The following is an 18,083-nucleotide window of genomic DNA, read 5'->3' as shown; positions in this document are numbered from 1 at the left end:
AAACGATTCGATACCGATAATCTGCACTGTAAAACGATACGATACCAAAAAGGTACGATATTTTGCTTTTGCAAACGATTTAGTAGATTCGTTGCAAATTAAAATTGAATATTCGATTCAGTTACTATCTTATATTACATTTGTAAACTGCAGCCAGCGGTATTTGTTTGTCACCAACAGACCAAATGCAGCACTCCAATTGGCTATAACGTCCCCCAGTCCAGGGGATCTTAACGTCCGCCCAGCCCATGGATCTGTAACCCTACACCAGCCCATACAACAAGCCTGCACCAGCCTGCAAGCAGCTGTTGTCACGGTTACGCTCCACCCAGCCCACGCTGTCCACGCCCAGCCCACTCAGCCCACTCAATCTCAGAGGCAGCTGATCCACACAAGAAAGATTTGCGAACACCGGAAGTGCGTCCGGCGGTCAAATATGTCCGACCGGAAACGTGCGCTGCGGCACAATAGTTCCGCCACAATAGTTCCCCCCCATTTTTTTTTTTTTTTTTTTTTTCCACTTTTTTATTTATTTATTTTTATTTATTTATTTATTTATTTTTTAACTAGATGTGAGCGGGCCGAAGGCCCGCAAACCTCTAGTATAGTTACACCCCTACCATGAACTGTTGCTGAACTGGCTCAAGTCCTCTGCGGTGCATGCATGAGAGTACACGACACGTGTGCAATGCATGCATGCACAGATGTGTCTTTTCGACTGTACTTGCATGTGAAACCACTGCTGCTGCAAAAGTCATTCCCCTTGTGGCCCTGCAAACCTGGCATGGCTCCCAGAATGCTTTGCAAATAATGGCAGCGTGATGGCTCCAAGCACCGAGGATGCTGCTATCTACGCTGCACACCTGCCGGGGAGGTGACAGCACCGTGCAGATAACAACAGTTGACCCCCAACCTTTTACAATGCCATCAGTCAGGTGACCCTCTGAAGGACCAGGCCTTATCCATTATCCCCATCTGGCAAAAGGGGGGACAGAAGGATGAAAAGAGAGAGAAAAGGAGAAAGAGAGGAATGTTGCTGAAATTACCAAAGGGGACAATGGGTCCTCTGGATGTCAAAGAGAGGCACGGAGAGTGGGGCCTTTGTGCCGTGTCGCTGCACCTTGAGGATAAGACTTCTGCTTCCAATGTTCCCCAACATGCGCCATTCATATACTGAATGACCCAGGTTGTCCCCCACCCCTCCAAAAAGTGCTGAGTTCTCTATGGTCACAATAACAAAATGGCAGCCAATAAGTGTGACAATTGATGGAGTTGTATAGTGCCTAAAAAGGTATTAAAAGAGTGATGCCGGCCATTCTGTGGCACGACAAAATTGTGTGCGGTCTGAATAAGCATACGAGACAAAGCCTCGCCTCAATGAATTTGAAGGGACGTTGACAGTTTTTGTACACATAAGTTTGTCTCAACTTTGTGCTAGTAGAATGGGGTCAGGTTAGATAGCTGCGCGGCAGAGCTGCTCGGAACGCTCTGATCCCCAACCATTAGCATCCTGGATGAGATTCTTCAGATGTGCAAACAGCCCCCGAAGTAAACTCATTTTAGCGGTTTCGTCTATCTCCTTCTCCTCGCCTGCCCCGGAGGGATCAATACCAATATGAAAAACCAGAATCCCATTCGGAGCAGACCACACCGGCGACATCTCCAGAATACAAATCACACCGCAGAGCCAACACTGAAGCAGTCTGCGACACCACAGTCCCACAGGGGACAGCAGCATTGCCAGCGCACTCCATTTGGGGGCGGTCACCTTTCAGTGCCATTCAGAGGAACAGCGGGTGGAAGTAGGGCTGTCACAATTATTACATAATCGTCTAATCGTGATTATTTGACATAATCGTGATTATTTTTCATAATCGTCATAATCGTTTCCAGTCAAAAATAGTGGAAATAGCAGATCTACAAGCTCACAACGCGTCGCATCGCGACGCGTTGTGAGCTTGTAGATCGGCTATTTCCACTATCAATGTTCATTTTCAAGTATAAAGTTGTCAAATATGTCAGTAATTTCTTTGTATATTTAGGTTATGTGTCATATCTACCGTGTGCAACTTCAAAGCCTAAAAGCCAAACAGAAATGTAATTGTCAACGACAAAAACACAATTAAATCGTTAATCGCAATTATTTGAGCGACAATTAATCGTCATGTAAAATGTCATATCGTGACAGCCCTAGGTGGAAGGTAAGTGCAAAGGATGCTGAGGTAAAGAAATAGTATGTTAACACTGCGGTTACTCCTACAGATGTAAATATTTGGCCTTTTGCGCTTTCATTTTAGACAGACCGTGAACAGAGACGACAGGAAAGGTGGAAGAGAGAAAGGAGGGATGACATGCAGTAAAGAGCCCCAGGTGAGTTTCGAACCCGCGAAAGATGTGGGAAGGACTATAGCTTTTTTTTTTTTAATGTGGTACACACTCTTACTCTGTGATCCACCGGGGCACGGTGCACTGCAAACTGCGATCTCATAATGTCCCAATCGTGTTCGGCGGTGAGGATATGATTTGCTGCCCTGTGTATGGGCCGATGGGAAGGTCTCTCAAGTCAATGAAAAACTAAACAAATAAACCCTGCACACAACAATAACTACATTTTTACTTTGCTGCAGCCCACTTTACATTGCATTCAGCACAATACAGCACCACAATGTGCACAATAAGGCTGGGGGATATTAGGATATTCGATATCGATATTACTCACAATATTAGTAAAACAATTGCATTATAGTTTGTAATGTTTTTCTGCTTTAGGTCCACTGCCTGTAAAACAATGAATAGCATATCCATGCATGCACATTGGACAGTACAGTACACAAAGAATGTAATGCCTTATTCCCATTTTCCAACAATGGTTTTATTGAAATAACGACACCTGGTTACAGATGGACTGCTTTTTTGCATATGCTACGTGCATGCATAGTGTGTCTGTTAATTAATAAATTAATTAATACACCAATACCTCATTTCAAGCCACCCTTGTATACCTTGCATGTTGATACCTCGTTATAGGAACATTTTCGATATATTGCCCAGCCTTAGTGCACAACACTCCAATTGTAATCAGCAAGAAGACCGATGAATTGGAATTGAATTGGAAAACTGTCTCATTACGCCTGTTAACTCTCCTACTGCCAGATTATTTATTTATTTATTGGGTCTGGTGCCATCAAAAAGCGGCTTACCTTTGCGACGTTATAGTAGATAGATAGACATTTATTTATTTATTTATTTTTTGATTGTGCAATAGTGCACTTTGGTCTGCCAGGCAGCAGAGGTCGGCGTCATGCGAGAATGAATGTGAATTTGCCTGTTATGTGTTGCCGTGCATTCAGACCAGTCACTGGCCACAGAGCCTCACAGCCACAAGGAATCAACAAGGAAGTGAATTGGTCTCCGTTGATGTTAACGCATAATGGATTTTTTACACCATCACCGCGGAAAATGTGTTTACAGTACACAGCGGCGCGACCCCTCATCAGCTTAAGGACATCAACAAGGTAAACGAACGAACGCGAACGAGCGCCGTATTGGCGCGGAGGTCTCTTGAGAATTGGGGCGAACAGGAACGTCCAAAGCAGTATAAGAGTTAACAAGATCCAAGCAACTAGTTGGTTGATATAAAAAAAAACGTAATGATACAGAAGCTTAATGATATCCCTTTAACTAAAAGCACTACGGCCTACATAGAAAGGTTTCCCAATATCCTGACTGTGAGAATCTCACGCCCCATTACTCATTTTTACACTCAGACTGTAATCAATAGCAGACTGCCCGGGGTCTTCTCAAACAGCGTTTACTCTTGACCTTTTAGCTGTTCCCTACTTACACTTGTTACTATAGCTACAAACTAGCACAAAGGAGTTTCGAAAACAGGCATCGATTGACAGAGGTGGAGGTGTGTGTGTGTGTGTGTGTGTGTGTGTGTGTGTGTGTGTGTGTGTGTGTGTACGAGTGGGTGTGCGTGCGTGGGGGGCTTAGAGATTGGAGAACGGAAGTGTCCCTGTGTCGTTTTGCTGCTAGCTCGGACCTTGAGGCAGCATACATCATCCTGCTGACATAATGGTGATTGTTATCTCCTATCAGAATGCAGCATCAGCAGTGGGTTTCTTTATTTGGAATCTCGAGTCAGATTGTGTACACCGCCGTGCCCCATGACAGCTTTTCACGTTCCGCCGACACAATACACAGCTGGTAAGGAGACACAGAGAGAGAGAAAGAGAGAGAGATCGATGGAGAAAAAGGATGATGCTAAGAAATAAGATGTGCCTGATGGATGCTTTCATATGGCTTCCTCCTCCCACAACAAAAGGAGCCTCTTTGAAATAACGCTTAAAAAAAACTAAAAACTAAGATTTGAGCCTGAATAAAGACAGATTTTTGTGTCCGAGACCACCAATTACCGATGTTTTGACTGATATTTAATTAAAAAGTGACATCTTGAAATCTATTTGCATGCTTGAATTTTAAATCTGGTGTCTGGTACAGTTTGTTCTCTGAGAGGTCATAACTCATAAGCAGAACTTTATATCTTCTCAACTAATTTAAACCAGGAACCTTGAGCTGGAACCATTTTTTTAAGTGAGGGAGGGGGTCAGTAGAGATGGAATATATGTTTTTACATCATGATAAGGTCCCGTACAGATGTCAAAGAACCAGCTGTACACAACGAGAAAATAAATAGACAATTATTAAGTCACTTGGCTTACCAAGCAGCTTCATTTGGACTCGTTCCATGTCTTCAATAACTTCTCTGACTTGTAGCCTATGTTATAGCTACTCAAAGCATTTGTGAGAAAGATCAAGGATTTGATATCATAATGCTGTTATACTGTAGTAGTCTACTGTACAGGACATCAAAGTAAAGTTATAACAACAAAAACAACTCACAGAGGAGTAAATTCAGCCAGGCATGGTTGAGAGCAGCCTAATTGACAGACTTATTGATCGGACACTAGACCGATAGGTGTCGCCCTTTCTTCTTTGACGATGGGTTCCCAGATTGATCGGACACAGACTTCAGATCGCATATATTGTGCATGGCAAGTGTTGGGGGTTTGCTACCATAATGACTCTAATAGATGTGGCCAGTCGGCCACGGTGTAATAATCATTGAAATGACTGTTGATCATTGAAGAAGCGGGGGGACCAGAAGTCTCATGCTTGTGGTTAATCAGTGTCCTGTCTACCAGAGCACGCCCACTCTGGCTCAATCTCTCCAGACAGCAGTGTGATTAGTCCCTATGTTAGCTGTCATCAATACTTTTATGTAACATACGGTAGGTAAAGGCAACTCTCAAGCCCCGTTAACGTCTATCCATGCCTGTCACAATTATTATTACATTATCGCAATAATTTGAGATTTATTTTTGCACAGATTTGAAAAATGTGAAAACATTAAAGAAATAACCAATCTACAAGCATACATCGAGTTGTGACACGTTGTGAGCTTGTAGATCTGCTATTTTAGCTTTCTTTAAATACATTTTTGAAAGTATAACATATTATATTTATGGTCTGTTTTGTTTTGGCCATAGTATAGTACATTATTTATTTGGGTCATTGTGCCAGTCAGTCATAAGTTATTTGTCATATCGGCCATGTGCAATATTTATTTACAAAGCCTAAAATGCAAACAGAAATGTACTTTTTTATCTTCCGGTGTTCAATGTAAAAGGAAAAAAAAAAAGGCCAAGTAAAATGTAATGCTCATGCGCTACCGTCGTCGTCTTCAGAAATAGGTCAGTGTTATACGCCAGTGGTTCTCAAACAGTGGGTCTGATTTTAGGGGGGTCCCCAGATGACAGTAAAGTGTCAATTGGACTTTAAGACTTTTTTGATACCTAAACAAAAGAAAAGTAAAGAAAAGAAAAAGACCATTACTGCATCAAAAGTAATTAACAATCTATAATATGTTAAATAATGTAAGACAGAGGCAAACGTTGTGGAAAATAGTAGATCTACAAGCGTTGCGAGGCCTGGTGGTAAGCTTGTAGATCTGCTATTTGCACAATATTTATCTGTGGAACCCAGTCAAACTCAACTCCTACAATTCCAAGTGCTTGTCAGGGTTTATGTGGGTCCCCAGTTCAAATATGATCATTTTGCGGGGTCGCGTCCTGAAAAGGTTCAGAACCACTGTTGTGCGCAGACAGCGATCACTTATAGTGCTGACACTCCCCATGTCAGCTCTGAGAACAATCACCCCACTTGGTGCACACTACACGTCACAACAGAGAGCACACATCTAGGGGATTGAAAGACAATTCTGGTTGACTGGGACACAACCTCATTTATACGAGGCCACTCCAAGCCAGACGTGTCACTCGGACTAAAAAGGCACAGGCGTCTTGGTGACAGGTGGCTATTGTTCTGGCTCAATGAGCACACATCACCCTGGAAAAACCCTTAAGTCCGACTTTTTTGCCCCGTTTGTACAGGAAGTAAAGTGGACATTTTGAAATTCATGTGAAAACGGCCACTTGTCTTGTGTGGCGAAACTTTTGACGTTCACATTTTGATGGCAAGCGACCTAATTTTCACTGAAAGTACTGGGAGAATAACATTTTAAGTCACCTCTCGTGAGAGTATAAAGTACCAGTAAGACGCCTAAGGGCGAAAAGCGACCTCTCGCTAAAGGGCGGGGTCGCGCAGTGTGGTTGCCCTCAGAGTGCATCATCTGGGAATCAGATGTAGAGGTCAGCTCCATATATGGAGATCTACAGTAGGTGATGGTCCAGTCGTCTCCATCTGGGAATCAGATGTAAAGGACAGGGATCTCCATAATGGGCATAAAAGGGACAAGGACGTAATTCATTTGCAAGTGTGACTCGTGATCTAGGTGATGATCCAGTCGTCTCCATGTATGGATATCCAGGGTTTGATCTTTGAAGAGATGATGTCACAACAATGTGATGTCACAATGTCAACAATGTGATGTCACAACAATGTGATGTCACAACAGCTATAGACTAAAGACATTGACTATAGTCTACTGCACAGGACATCAAAGTAAAGTAAAGTACAGGATAGAACAAAAAAAAAATGAATTTGAAATTCATGTGAAAACGGCCACTTATCTTGTGTGGCAGAAGTTTTGCCATTCAGATTTTTACAGCAAGCGACCTAATTTTCACTGAAAGTACTGGGAGAATAACATTTTCAGTCACCTCTCGCGAGAGTACAGTATAAAGTACCATTCCGTTAGAAAACAAATTAAAACAGGGCTTATCAGGCAATACCAGAACTTTTGCAGCCAACGAGGGCATGTGAAAACGGTCCTCCTGATTGCCAATCCTAATGAAAACGTGGATAAATGTACATGTGTTGAATCACTGTTACAAAACCCTCCAATGGGAATCACTTCTATTAACCCATCCAATGGGAATTGCTGCCTGTTACAACGCCGTTCCAACCAGAATCTCTGTTTGCGTTACAAAGCCGGTGTTACTAACCTGTCTCGCAAAGTCGCAAAGCTGTTCAATAACAACAGCTGTTATTAACCTATCCAATTACAATTGTCATTGTAAAGCTTTTGTTGCTGTTGTAAAACAATCATTCATTGCAAGGTTTCTCTTGCCCTCTGGCCCCCTCTCTGACACATACTTATTCATAAACTTGCATTTTACAGGGCTTTAATGTCAAGACAATACCACAGTAATACTAGGAAGCGAAACCTCAACCCTACCCATTGTTTTACCATACATACATGATATCATAACTAGGGATGGGACGATATGAACATTTCATATCACGATTACTGTGACAAAAGAAATCGCGATTTACGATATTATAGCGATAATCCAAATCCATTATCCTGGGGCGGAACATTTGCCGATCATTTGCCGAACAAATAGCAGATCTACAAGCTCACAACGCGTGTAGATCTGCTATTTTTTGGACAAGACATTTGATAGTGAAAAAAAAGACTGTATCAAGTACGTATATTACAAGTACCTTTTACCAATTATAGAGGGTTTAAGTTGTACCGGATATGCAGCTCGGCAAATAAAAGGTGAATTGATCCCAGTGCATGACGGAGGACGATATCACGATAAATGAAATCTCCACGATACGATTATCTGAGCGTTTTTTTTTATCACGATCGTCCCATCCCTAATCATAACCTTATTGTAGTAAGCCTTTTCGTTGTATAGTGTGTAGACATGCATGCATGGTTGATCGGCGATTGTGCATATAGGAAAGAGTGCAGCCAAGAGCCAACGGTCAATATCCCCACTTCACCTCCTCAGCAATTACTAGTCATGATTTACATTTACACACTCGCCACCCCCTGAACTCTTTATGCCGAAATCAATACATCTCTTTGCTCTCACCTGACCCGTGGTTGTTCATTACAGATGAAGTCATAAACGGTGGCTTTGGAGAGGGCTTGATTTATTCCTGCTGGGACAACTGAAGCACCCGATATAATCCCTGACGTGTTCACAGCCCTGTCTGCCAGATTAACGGCCGTCCATGGAGCGCTACACCATAGCGCCACACATCGACTTTTGTGTCCGCCGTGGTCTGAAGACTCACCTATTCAGACTTCACCTTAGCCCATGGCACTTATACCTACCCTCAATTGACCATACATGTAATTTAGATAGCATCTAATTTTATTACATTTTTATGAATAGGTGATTTTTTTCTTAAATTTGCCTACTTTCTTTCCAGTTGATGGATTGATGTTGATGTACTGATGTATTACCTTGCTTATTGTAAGTCGCTCTGGATTAAGAGCGTCTGCTAAATGCTTAAATTGTAAATTGTCGCTTTAAACCAGGTCTTATGCAATTGTTGGTTCAAAGATATGCATAGTTTGAATGTTAATGATGTTCATATATTAATGCATTTTCTCTTAAAATAATCCTTTGTCACACATTAAGTCACCATTCTATCAGGGTGCTAGACATTCTCCTATGTTTTCAGAACTTTTTACCTGGCTTTCATTTGTGAAGCACAGGCTGAATAAGGGTCATTGAGTCAAAACAGCACATTTGTATACCACCTTAGGTAACCAAATGGACCCGTACCAGTCTGTAACTCTGAGAGTGTACAAATGGAACCTAATGGACCCTTCCGAGGCCATTTGGTTACATTTGTATACTTGTTCCGTGGCCTTGATGCATACCAAACTGGGGGTCATTGAAAGTTTGAGAACCACTGATACAGTATGCCACCATTGTGAGAAATATAAATTTGCTGAATACGTGTTCCTGAAGTTTGCATCGATACATCACTTTCAAATCTTTGTACCATGAGAGCAAGAGCCCCCAATACCCTATGCTGCTAAATGATGTCTCACCTGCACATGGTCTATGTTCTAAATCTGTTACCATTTTAACCTCATGTATCCGTTACTACTGTTTATCTGCCACTATACAACAAAGTGGTTTGAACCGGCTGACATTGCTATACAGTGCATAGAGCTTATAAATTGTATATTCACTGAAGCCTTAACATACTGCAAACAATAAAATAAAGTATGTGAAGACAAATATTCCTTCAAGGACAGTAGATTATTACTATAACAAAACTATAAAGTGATTTTAAAAGAGTTGGACAGTTTAACAGTTGGACATTCTGGCCTAAGGGTGGTGCTAGAAGAAATGGCATGGGTCACTCAAATGGTTAGGGAACATGAAATGCGCTTTCATGGCAATCGACCAGTTCGATTTTGAGTTCATCTTTATCCTGTAAAAGTGGATATTTTGGCTTAATGAGGAAAGGCCATGGGGTCACTTAAATCAGTATGGGTCATCCTCCTGGGAGTGTGACGGTGCACAGCAAATTCCATGGTAATCCAGCGTGTGGCTTTCATGGCATCATGTTTGGGATCAAAATGTTGGACGGACCAAGAGAATGACTAACATTGCCATGCCTGTCGGCCAGAAACCATGTATCTCTATATTTCAATGATTTACGTTTTTATTTGTAAATTAAAACAGAACTATGTAACTTTTATTTTTATTTTTAATGAACAACATGTATTTTTCTCCAATCTTTACGGTAGAGTATGTTAATACAACTAGCCCTTACCCGTTCAAAGATATGAGCTCCGAAATGATGTGCAGTGTGTGGGTTATGGGATGTGTGCACTGTGCACACAGTATATGAGGGATGGAAAGTAACTTTAACTGTGTTTGCATGATAATATGTAGGAGCATCAATGTAAGATACCCGTTTCGTTTAAAGGCTACAGAGATACTGTGTACCGATCTACATGACAACATCTGAAAGAGGGCCAGCCAACAGTTATGTCAGGTGTGTTCATATGCTGATGGTGATGCGATTTCAGATCAATTGCTCCAGCCACCGAGGAGAAACGCTGAGACAGACAGACAGACACTCACTCACTCAGACATTCGCAAAATTATAGTATAGATAAATCCAATTGACCAAACTAAAATCCACGTAAGTTCCAATAGACTAAAGTTAGTGTTGCCCGATCCCGATCACGTGATCGGATGCCGATATGGTCATTTTTATAAGATCGGAGATGGGAAAAAAATATCGAAAAGAAAAAAAAATAATAATAATTCTGGGAGTAGTGAAAGTTACAGGTAAGGTGAATGCGATATGAAATGTAAGCTTACCATAATCACAGTAATCCTTAATCATTTTCAATCATATTCAAGGGCTTTTGGAGAAATAAGACAGACAGAGAGCCCTGCAGAGGGGAGGTGATTGTGTCAGACTCTGTGTCCAGCTGCCAGCTGATGCCAATAAGTAGTAATGGCCCCTTGTTAACTCATACCCTGCCAAACCCGAGGAACCCGAGAATTTCGCGATGTCCCTCCCTGCCACGCCCGAGGAACCCGAGAATTTCCGCCATTTTGAAAAAAAAAAAAAAAAAAAATTCAAAAGAATTTTTTTTTCAAAAAATGTTTTGGGACCCCAAAAACGTTAGTAGGCATGATAGCGATCGCGAAATTGCTTGTTTAACCCCCATACAACCCCCATACAACTCAGGTAGCAGACCTCCAAGCTCACAACAGTGTAAAACATAATGGCTGCTATCTCATGAATGCCTGAACGGATTTCCATTCGGATTTTTTTGTTTGAAAGCTGTGAGCAATGTGGACACACGTGGTGCATTATCTAGGCATGGGTGTGCATGATCCGTGCACTATGAATTACATGGAAGTCTATGGAGACGAATGGCAGTTAAAGAGTACGAAGGTATTGTTAAATGGCAGCATATGAGTTAATGGATCAAAGGAAGGCAATTATGTCTCTCTGCACTGTCAACTAGCAGCTACAGATGCATACTTTTCAAGCAGACTGGTTAATTGGTTCTTAACTTATTTTGTTTCAACTTTAAAAATGGCCAATGTTTTACCAGTTTTTATATAGTTTGTTGATTATTTTTGATGCTCTAATGGTCTATTTTATTTTATTTTTTGAGGTATTAAACAGGTTTTAAAAGTCCTTAAATCGTGACTTCACTGCCAAATTTCAAAGGCCACACCAAAGGTCCGCTGCACAATGCTTGAGAAACACTGCACTAGTAGGCCTATATCACTATACACTACTCATAAGCTTTGTTTTTAATTTGTTGATTCAGTGCTACACTAAGTGATAGAATGAATAGAATTTTTTTTTCTTAATGCCTTGCCAAAAGATCGGATCGGGAAAGATCGGAATCGAATCGGAAGCAATAATATTTGATCGGTATTGGATCGGGAGCAAAAAAAACGTGATCGGGGCATCCCTAACTACAGTAGCGATGTCTCCCAAATGCGCACGTAGCGTAATAGTAGGTAAATCAGCTGAAATGTGTGTGTGTGTGTGTGTGTGTGTGTGTGTGTGTGTGTGTGTGTGTGTGTGTGTGTGTGTGTGTGTGTGTGTGTGTGTGTGAAGGAAAAAATGTATTTCAATTATGAAATAATATTATTGCATTAAGGCTATACCTAGTATGTGCAATAATGCAACTGAAAGTCAAAGTTCAGGGGCGCTCGCTGGCCTAGCTAAGAGGAATCTAAACTAAGAGCATCTGAGTGACCACCACTGACCACATGTTTTTTTTATAAAGTAAACATTGTTCATTTACAACAGTGTCCTTGTTTTAACACAGGTTGTAGGTGGTATATAAGGAGAATGTTCTGTGCAATATAGCAAGCTGACTAGGCCAATAGGAAGGCACGCAGGATTATGCAATATTTCTGGAGCTTTTACATGTAAATGGTTTTTGGAAAGAAAACTGTGGACTGAGGAGCCAGGAGTGGATAATTAGTGAGCAGATGTAACAGAATTATAAAATGTTATAATTAAAAATGTATAATAATAAAAAATATAATAACTAGTTCTCTACCCAGGGGGGGTGTGCAGACTGTGCACAGTATCTGAGGGATTGAATGTAGGAGTCTCAGAAGTAATGTTGGAGTGGCAGATCTTTATGCCCATATATGGTGTTCAATGTTATCACACAAAGGTTTGGAGGACCCCATGTAGTGAATCTGAGGACCCCCTAGGGGTCCCGGACCCCCTGTTGAATACCCTTGTAGTAGAGACCTAGATGTGCCCCTGCTTTTGAGAGTCAGAGCTTTTGACTAAATAATAACAACACAACACAGGTTCTTTTTTCCCCATTTCCCCAAGAATAGCCGTTTTGGGCATATGAGGTTTCCACCCAACAACGACCATACGCATGCTCGGTATGTAGGCCCTATGTCAAGACTGGTATTCAGCCTACTCAGCCTTATAGGGCATTGCAGTGAGGACCTGTAGAAGTAAACTGCCCATTCATTTTCACTATAGGGGATTTAATTACCGTATCAGCCACAAAGTCGTAACAATTCAATGAACACTTTCCACTAGGCTTGTGGTTGTAAAATGGTTCTATATGCTCATGTAGAAACCCCACGTATGTATGCAATCACTCTAGTTTTAGTAAAAACTAGAAGGAAAAAAAAAGCGTCTTTCTTTTGCAAATATGATGCACTGTTTTAAATATGAAGAGAAGAGCGTCCACAGAGATGAAAATCACTACTTGTCAGGCCATATCCTGGCCTGGATAACTAAATTGACCGTGGTTTATGGGATACATTTCAGGAAATAAATGTCATTTGCAATGCTTTGTGGGAGAGTTTCTGCAGTTTTGACCAAAAATATGTACACAATTTTTTGTTAAGCTTTCTAATTAAACGTTGCATTCAACAAAATGAGTTCATTGTCGTGATTCCTCAAAATGCCGGGGTGGCTTTGTCAGAGGCTTAAAGGATGTTTAACACATCTGGTGCCAACCCCGAGTTTCCCCGAGTTTGAAAAGGTACTACCCCTGTGCCAACCCCGAGTTTCCCGAGTTTGGGCCGTTTTTGAAAAAAAAAAATGTGGACCTCCAGAAATGTATTAGGCATGATCGCGATCACGAAATTGCATGTTTAACCCCCATACCAACCCATTCTTTCAAACATGGCAGCCATGTTTGTTTACATCTGAAGAAAACATAATGGCTGATAAATCATGAATGCCTGAACTGAAGCGGATTTTTTTGTTTGAAAGCTGTGAACAGTGTGCACACACGTGGTGCATCATCTAGGCATGGGCGTGCACTTTTTACACAATTGCACAATTACATGGAAGTCTATGGTAACCATGGCAACGCGGGACATTGGCCGGAAAAAATCATTGCAACATAAGTGTTAAATAAATGAAATGTCTACGGTGAAATGAATGGGGAAACCGCTTCCGACTCCAGAGTGAGTGCGGGGCGGGGCTTAACCCATTTAGGCCTAACATTATTGAATGCTTTAACCAGTGAAAATAGCAGATATACAAGCTCACAGCGCGGCGCCGAGTGCCGCGCTGCTAGCTTGTAGTTTTTTTTTAAGTCGTGAAAATGTGTGCCAATCTTTGAATATATGTATTTTCAAAGCGAACGTTTGTAACTCAAATTTTGCTTCTGGGTGGTCCCTGGAACTAGATATTTTGAGATGCGGGTCCGTGGCCAAATACATATCAGTTTGGGGGTCCTTCACATGAAAAGGTTTGAGCACCACTGACATAGAAGTCTCTCAAGAACAGACTAACTGAGCTCCAGTTAAGTGAAAAGGACCTTTTCTTTGACGATGGCTGGCCAGATTGCTGACATAGAAACATGGGTTTTTCAAAAAAAACCTTAGAAGGATTCAAAAGACACTTATAGAATCGGGTCAAAATTCTAATTTTCACGATTTTTCAAAAATAGCAGATCTACAAGCTTGCAGCGCGGCACTCGGTGCCGCGCTGTGAGCTTGTATATCTGCTATTTTTCAGTAGTTAAAGCATAAAATAGTGTGTACCCGTTCTGAATGGGTTAAACTGCCATGCCCTATCAGGTAAACGCGTTGCGTTGCATGCAGCTACAAACAGCCGTACCTCTCCTGTAGGAAGCCAATGAAGGGCGCGACGCCTGTTCCCGGCCCCACCATAATGAACGGCACCGAAGGGTCAGAGGGAGGTCGGAAGGTGCAGTTCGGTCGGGGACTCGTGCGGATCTGGGGTGAGAAATCATTAGAAGTCATTTTACGTTCAATTAGAAAAACGAAAATACTGCGATAATGAGAAACCTCCCCATATAATGATCTAAATTAATGGACCCGTTTCAAAACAATACACCCAGTGAGGAGACCCAAGAGGTCCCGCTGGATACGGCTGTCAGGTTTCATTTATTTCTATTTCATTTATGCTCTTAGAATCAATCCAGAATAATTTACTGATTTACTATGAAGGCCAGTACAAGTCGACCCCTTATGGATAAACCCGTATTAACCAATTGAACCCATTGTCTAGAATCCCTATTTTGGGTATGTTGAATAGGAACACATTTCACTAGAATAGCAGATCTACAAGATCACAATGCATCGCAACGTGATGCATGGTGAGCTTGGAGATCGCCTTTTCTTTTGGTGCAGAGGGAGCAAAAAAACGATAAGGACCAAGTATACTGTACTAGACCCCCGGGGGGCCCTGGTCAAAAAAGTAGATATTAATTGGTTAAGGGTAAACAATCCTTATGATTAAAGAGAGCCGAACTGTTAATCAACAATATCACAACAATTTCACATTAATGTATTATGAGTCCAAACACAGAATCCACCTGGCCACAGGAAGATTGCATCACGTTCCTAACAAACAAAAACTTTGTTTGGCATCGGCATCGGCAGGGCTTGCCGACCCCAAAGAAAACCGCTTTATACTTCCAGCTCTGACAGGTTGTGTTTGTGGTCACTTGGAGAGGGATTGCAGAGGGAGTTGTACCTCTTGAGGGAGACAATTTTGTTCTTCTTGACCTACCCTAGTTTTTGTTAGTTTTTAGACTATGCTCTGTAAATGGTAAATGGTGCATTTATAGCACACCTTTATCCAAGGCGCTTTACAATGACTGTGCATTACATTCACCCATGCCATGGATTAAAGCAAAACAAAATCTCACGACTGAAAATGATTGGGTTCTCAAAAAAAAAAAAAAAAAAAATCACATCTATCTATTAAACCAGCAAACTCACTCACTCACTCACACACTCTCTAACGCTCTAACGCTCGCGCTTATCTACGTTTATCTATTCACTCACTTCAGCAACTGATCCCAAAGTTCACATGGTATTGGCCATTAGCATTATACCAACGGTGACGGAGCCCGAATTTCATTTCTCCCAAATTAAAGCTGTTTATTAACGTTTTCTTAGCCTGTTGTCAGGGTTACGGTCCGTTCCTCCAGGCCATGGGATCTGTAGCCCCACACACACACCCCTCTCTCACAGTTAGGAATGTGCATCTCTCTCTCTCTCTCTCTCTCTCTCTCTCTCTCTCTCTCTCTCTCTCTCTCTCTCTCTCTCTCTCTCTCTCTCTCTCTCTCTCTCTCTCTCTCTCTCTCTCTCTCTCTCTCTCTCTCTCTCTCTCTCTCTCTCTCTCTCTCTCTCTCTCTCTCTCTCTCTCTCTCTCTCTCCGTTTGATGTGTGTCTCATCTTCCAACGGGTATGAAAAAACTATGTGGAGCAAGCGCATTCATCCCCATACTTCTATTCACCTAAATGTGCTGTTAAATTATTTGTATCCATCATAAATATACACTCCCGAGTCCTCCATGAGCTGCTCCTTACATTATGATGCTCCCACATATTCTCACGCACGCACCAGTTACAGTAACTTTCCCCACAACCCACACTCTGCACATATTTTGGAGCACATATCTTCGAACGGTAAGGTCTAGTCTCTATAATAAGTAAGTACTTTAACTTTTGATACTTTAAGTACATTCTGAACACTCAAAATGTATTTGGAGATACTCAAGTATCATTTTGTATTTACAACTTTAACTTCAAACAGTGAATTGCTACTTGTAAGAAATCAATACTTATTGCATGCACCACCGACTGTGCGGCAGCCTTTAGCTGTAGCAACCCTTCCATTTGATCTAGCACTGAATGAGAGAAGTTAAGAAAGGTCAAGGCCTCACAGGGCTTACAATCCGGGGGCTGGCAGAGTATTCAACAACATGTACTTTGGTTTCTCTTCCTGGTGAACAGGGAAACCTAGCTGAACTAGCTCTCCAGAGGCCCTCAGCCTCAGACTGAGGCTGTAGATTTTTTTTAAAGAGGTCCCGGTGGCTCACCACCACATAAATTAGGCTATAGTCCGCCCTGCTGCTTGCCCGGGTTTTTTAATCTGACCCAAGGCTCTTTGCTGCATGTCCTCCACTCTAGCTCTCCTGCTTTTCCTTTCTGTCACTGTTGCCATCAGAAACAAAGCGATAATGTCAAAAAACGACATTCCAACTCTACCGGTATTTTTAAGCCCTCTATATCATGGGTCCTCAACAGGGGGTCCGGGACCCCTAGGGGGTCCTCAGAGTTACTACAGGGGGCCTCCAAATCTTTGAGTGATAGAAAGTTATGTTTTCCTTTACTATATTAACCACTTGAACCCTAGTGCCCATATTCAGAGAATCTTAGCCAAAAGTAGCAGATCTACAAGCTGACAACGCCTCGCGCTGCGAGGTGTTGTGAGCTTGTAGATCGGCTATTTTCCGGCAAAGAGCTTTAATGTAGAGGGGAAAAAGAGTAGACTAAGCACAGAGTGAAAGGTCAAGGTTTTTAAGTATCGACAGTTCAAGTGGTTAAATATCTGAAAACACAAATTAACATGAATCCAAAATACACTGATGATCGTGCTGTCAAACAATGAAACTATATGGAGGTTGTGGGGTGTCCCTGCTTCATCTCTCTCTCGACTAAGGGGTCCTTGGCCTGAAAACGTTGAAGACCCCTGCTCTATACACTTAAACCCTCTATACACCACTTAAACCCTCTATAGACTTAGTAAATCGGACCGAGGTGGCTCTGTACTTAGTCTGCTCGTGTTTCTTCCTATGCCAAATCTCGGTGCCAGAAATAGGCGATCTAGGAGCTGGCAACGTGTCACATTGGGAGCTTGTATATCTCCTATTTTTGCCAATATGTTCCCCCCAGAATATGGATGCTGGGGTCCAAGTGGTTAGCGGCAGTATAAAGTCAGCAATAATATATCTTATTTTTAAACGCATTAGAGACATTGGTGAGACGGTTCTAAGGAGCGTCCAATGTGAGACCAGTAGGAATAAATGTCATTCTGATCCACAACATCTCACTTATAGTCGCAAACTTGAGACCTCTTGTTCCCATTAATAATTTTTTTAATTCTAATTTTAGTTACATTATAATTATAGTATTTAATGTGAGCAATTCCCCGAGCCAAACTCCCTGTGCAGTAATGTAATACTGGGACAACATTTAAAGTTGCTCTCATTCTGAGGACTCAGAAATACAGTACATCAGGGTTCCCCAATTAGTTTTCCCCAAGGGCCGAATTATGTCTAGGGTACCAAGCCGAGGGCCACAGCATTGCAGGGGGCGACGGTGGCGTTCCCGCTACTCCAGCGACAGTCCAGATATCGTCGTTGTCGGGTGAAAATCTGGTATGTCCAAAACCGTTCGTTTTGCATTTATCATTTTCAAAAATATTTTAACTAGTGAAAACAGCCGATCTACAAGCACCCAACGCCTCGCGGTGCGAGGCGTTGTGTGCTTGTAGATCTGCTGTTT

At 41.9% G+C, this 18,083-nt stretch overlaps 1 protein-coding gene across 2 annotated transcripts in view; it reads right to left on the bottom strand.

The window, feature by feature from the left end:
* mtrr (5-methyltetrahydrofolate-homocysteine methyltransferase reductase) overlaps positions 1–18,083 on the bottom strand; it is a 55,225-nt gene that overhangs the window by 11,617 nt on the left and 25,525 nt on the right. For both annotated transcript variants that reach the window (XM_080752093.1, XM_080752092.1), the window contains exon 12: positions 14,380–14,498. In XM_080752093.1, the coding sequence (XP_080608219.1) occupies positions 14,380–14,498 (119 nt within the window). The remainder of the gene's footprint in view (positions 1–14,379; positions 14,499–18,083) is intronic.

This window comes from Nannobrachium achirus (genome assembly GCF_963921795.1).
Source record: "Nannobrachium achirus genome assembly, chromosome: 21".
Taxonomy (NCBI): Eukaryota; Metazoa; Chordata; class Actinopteri; order Myctophiformes; family Myctophidae; genus Nannobrachium; species Nannobrachium achirus.
This window is presented reverse-complemented; position numbering and strand designations above follow the sequence as displayed.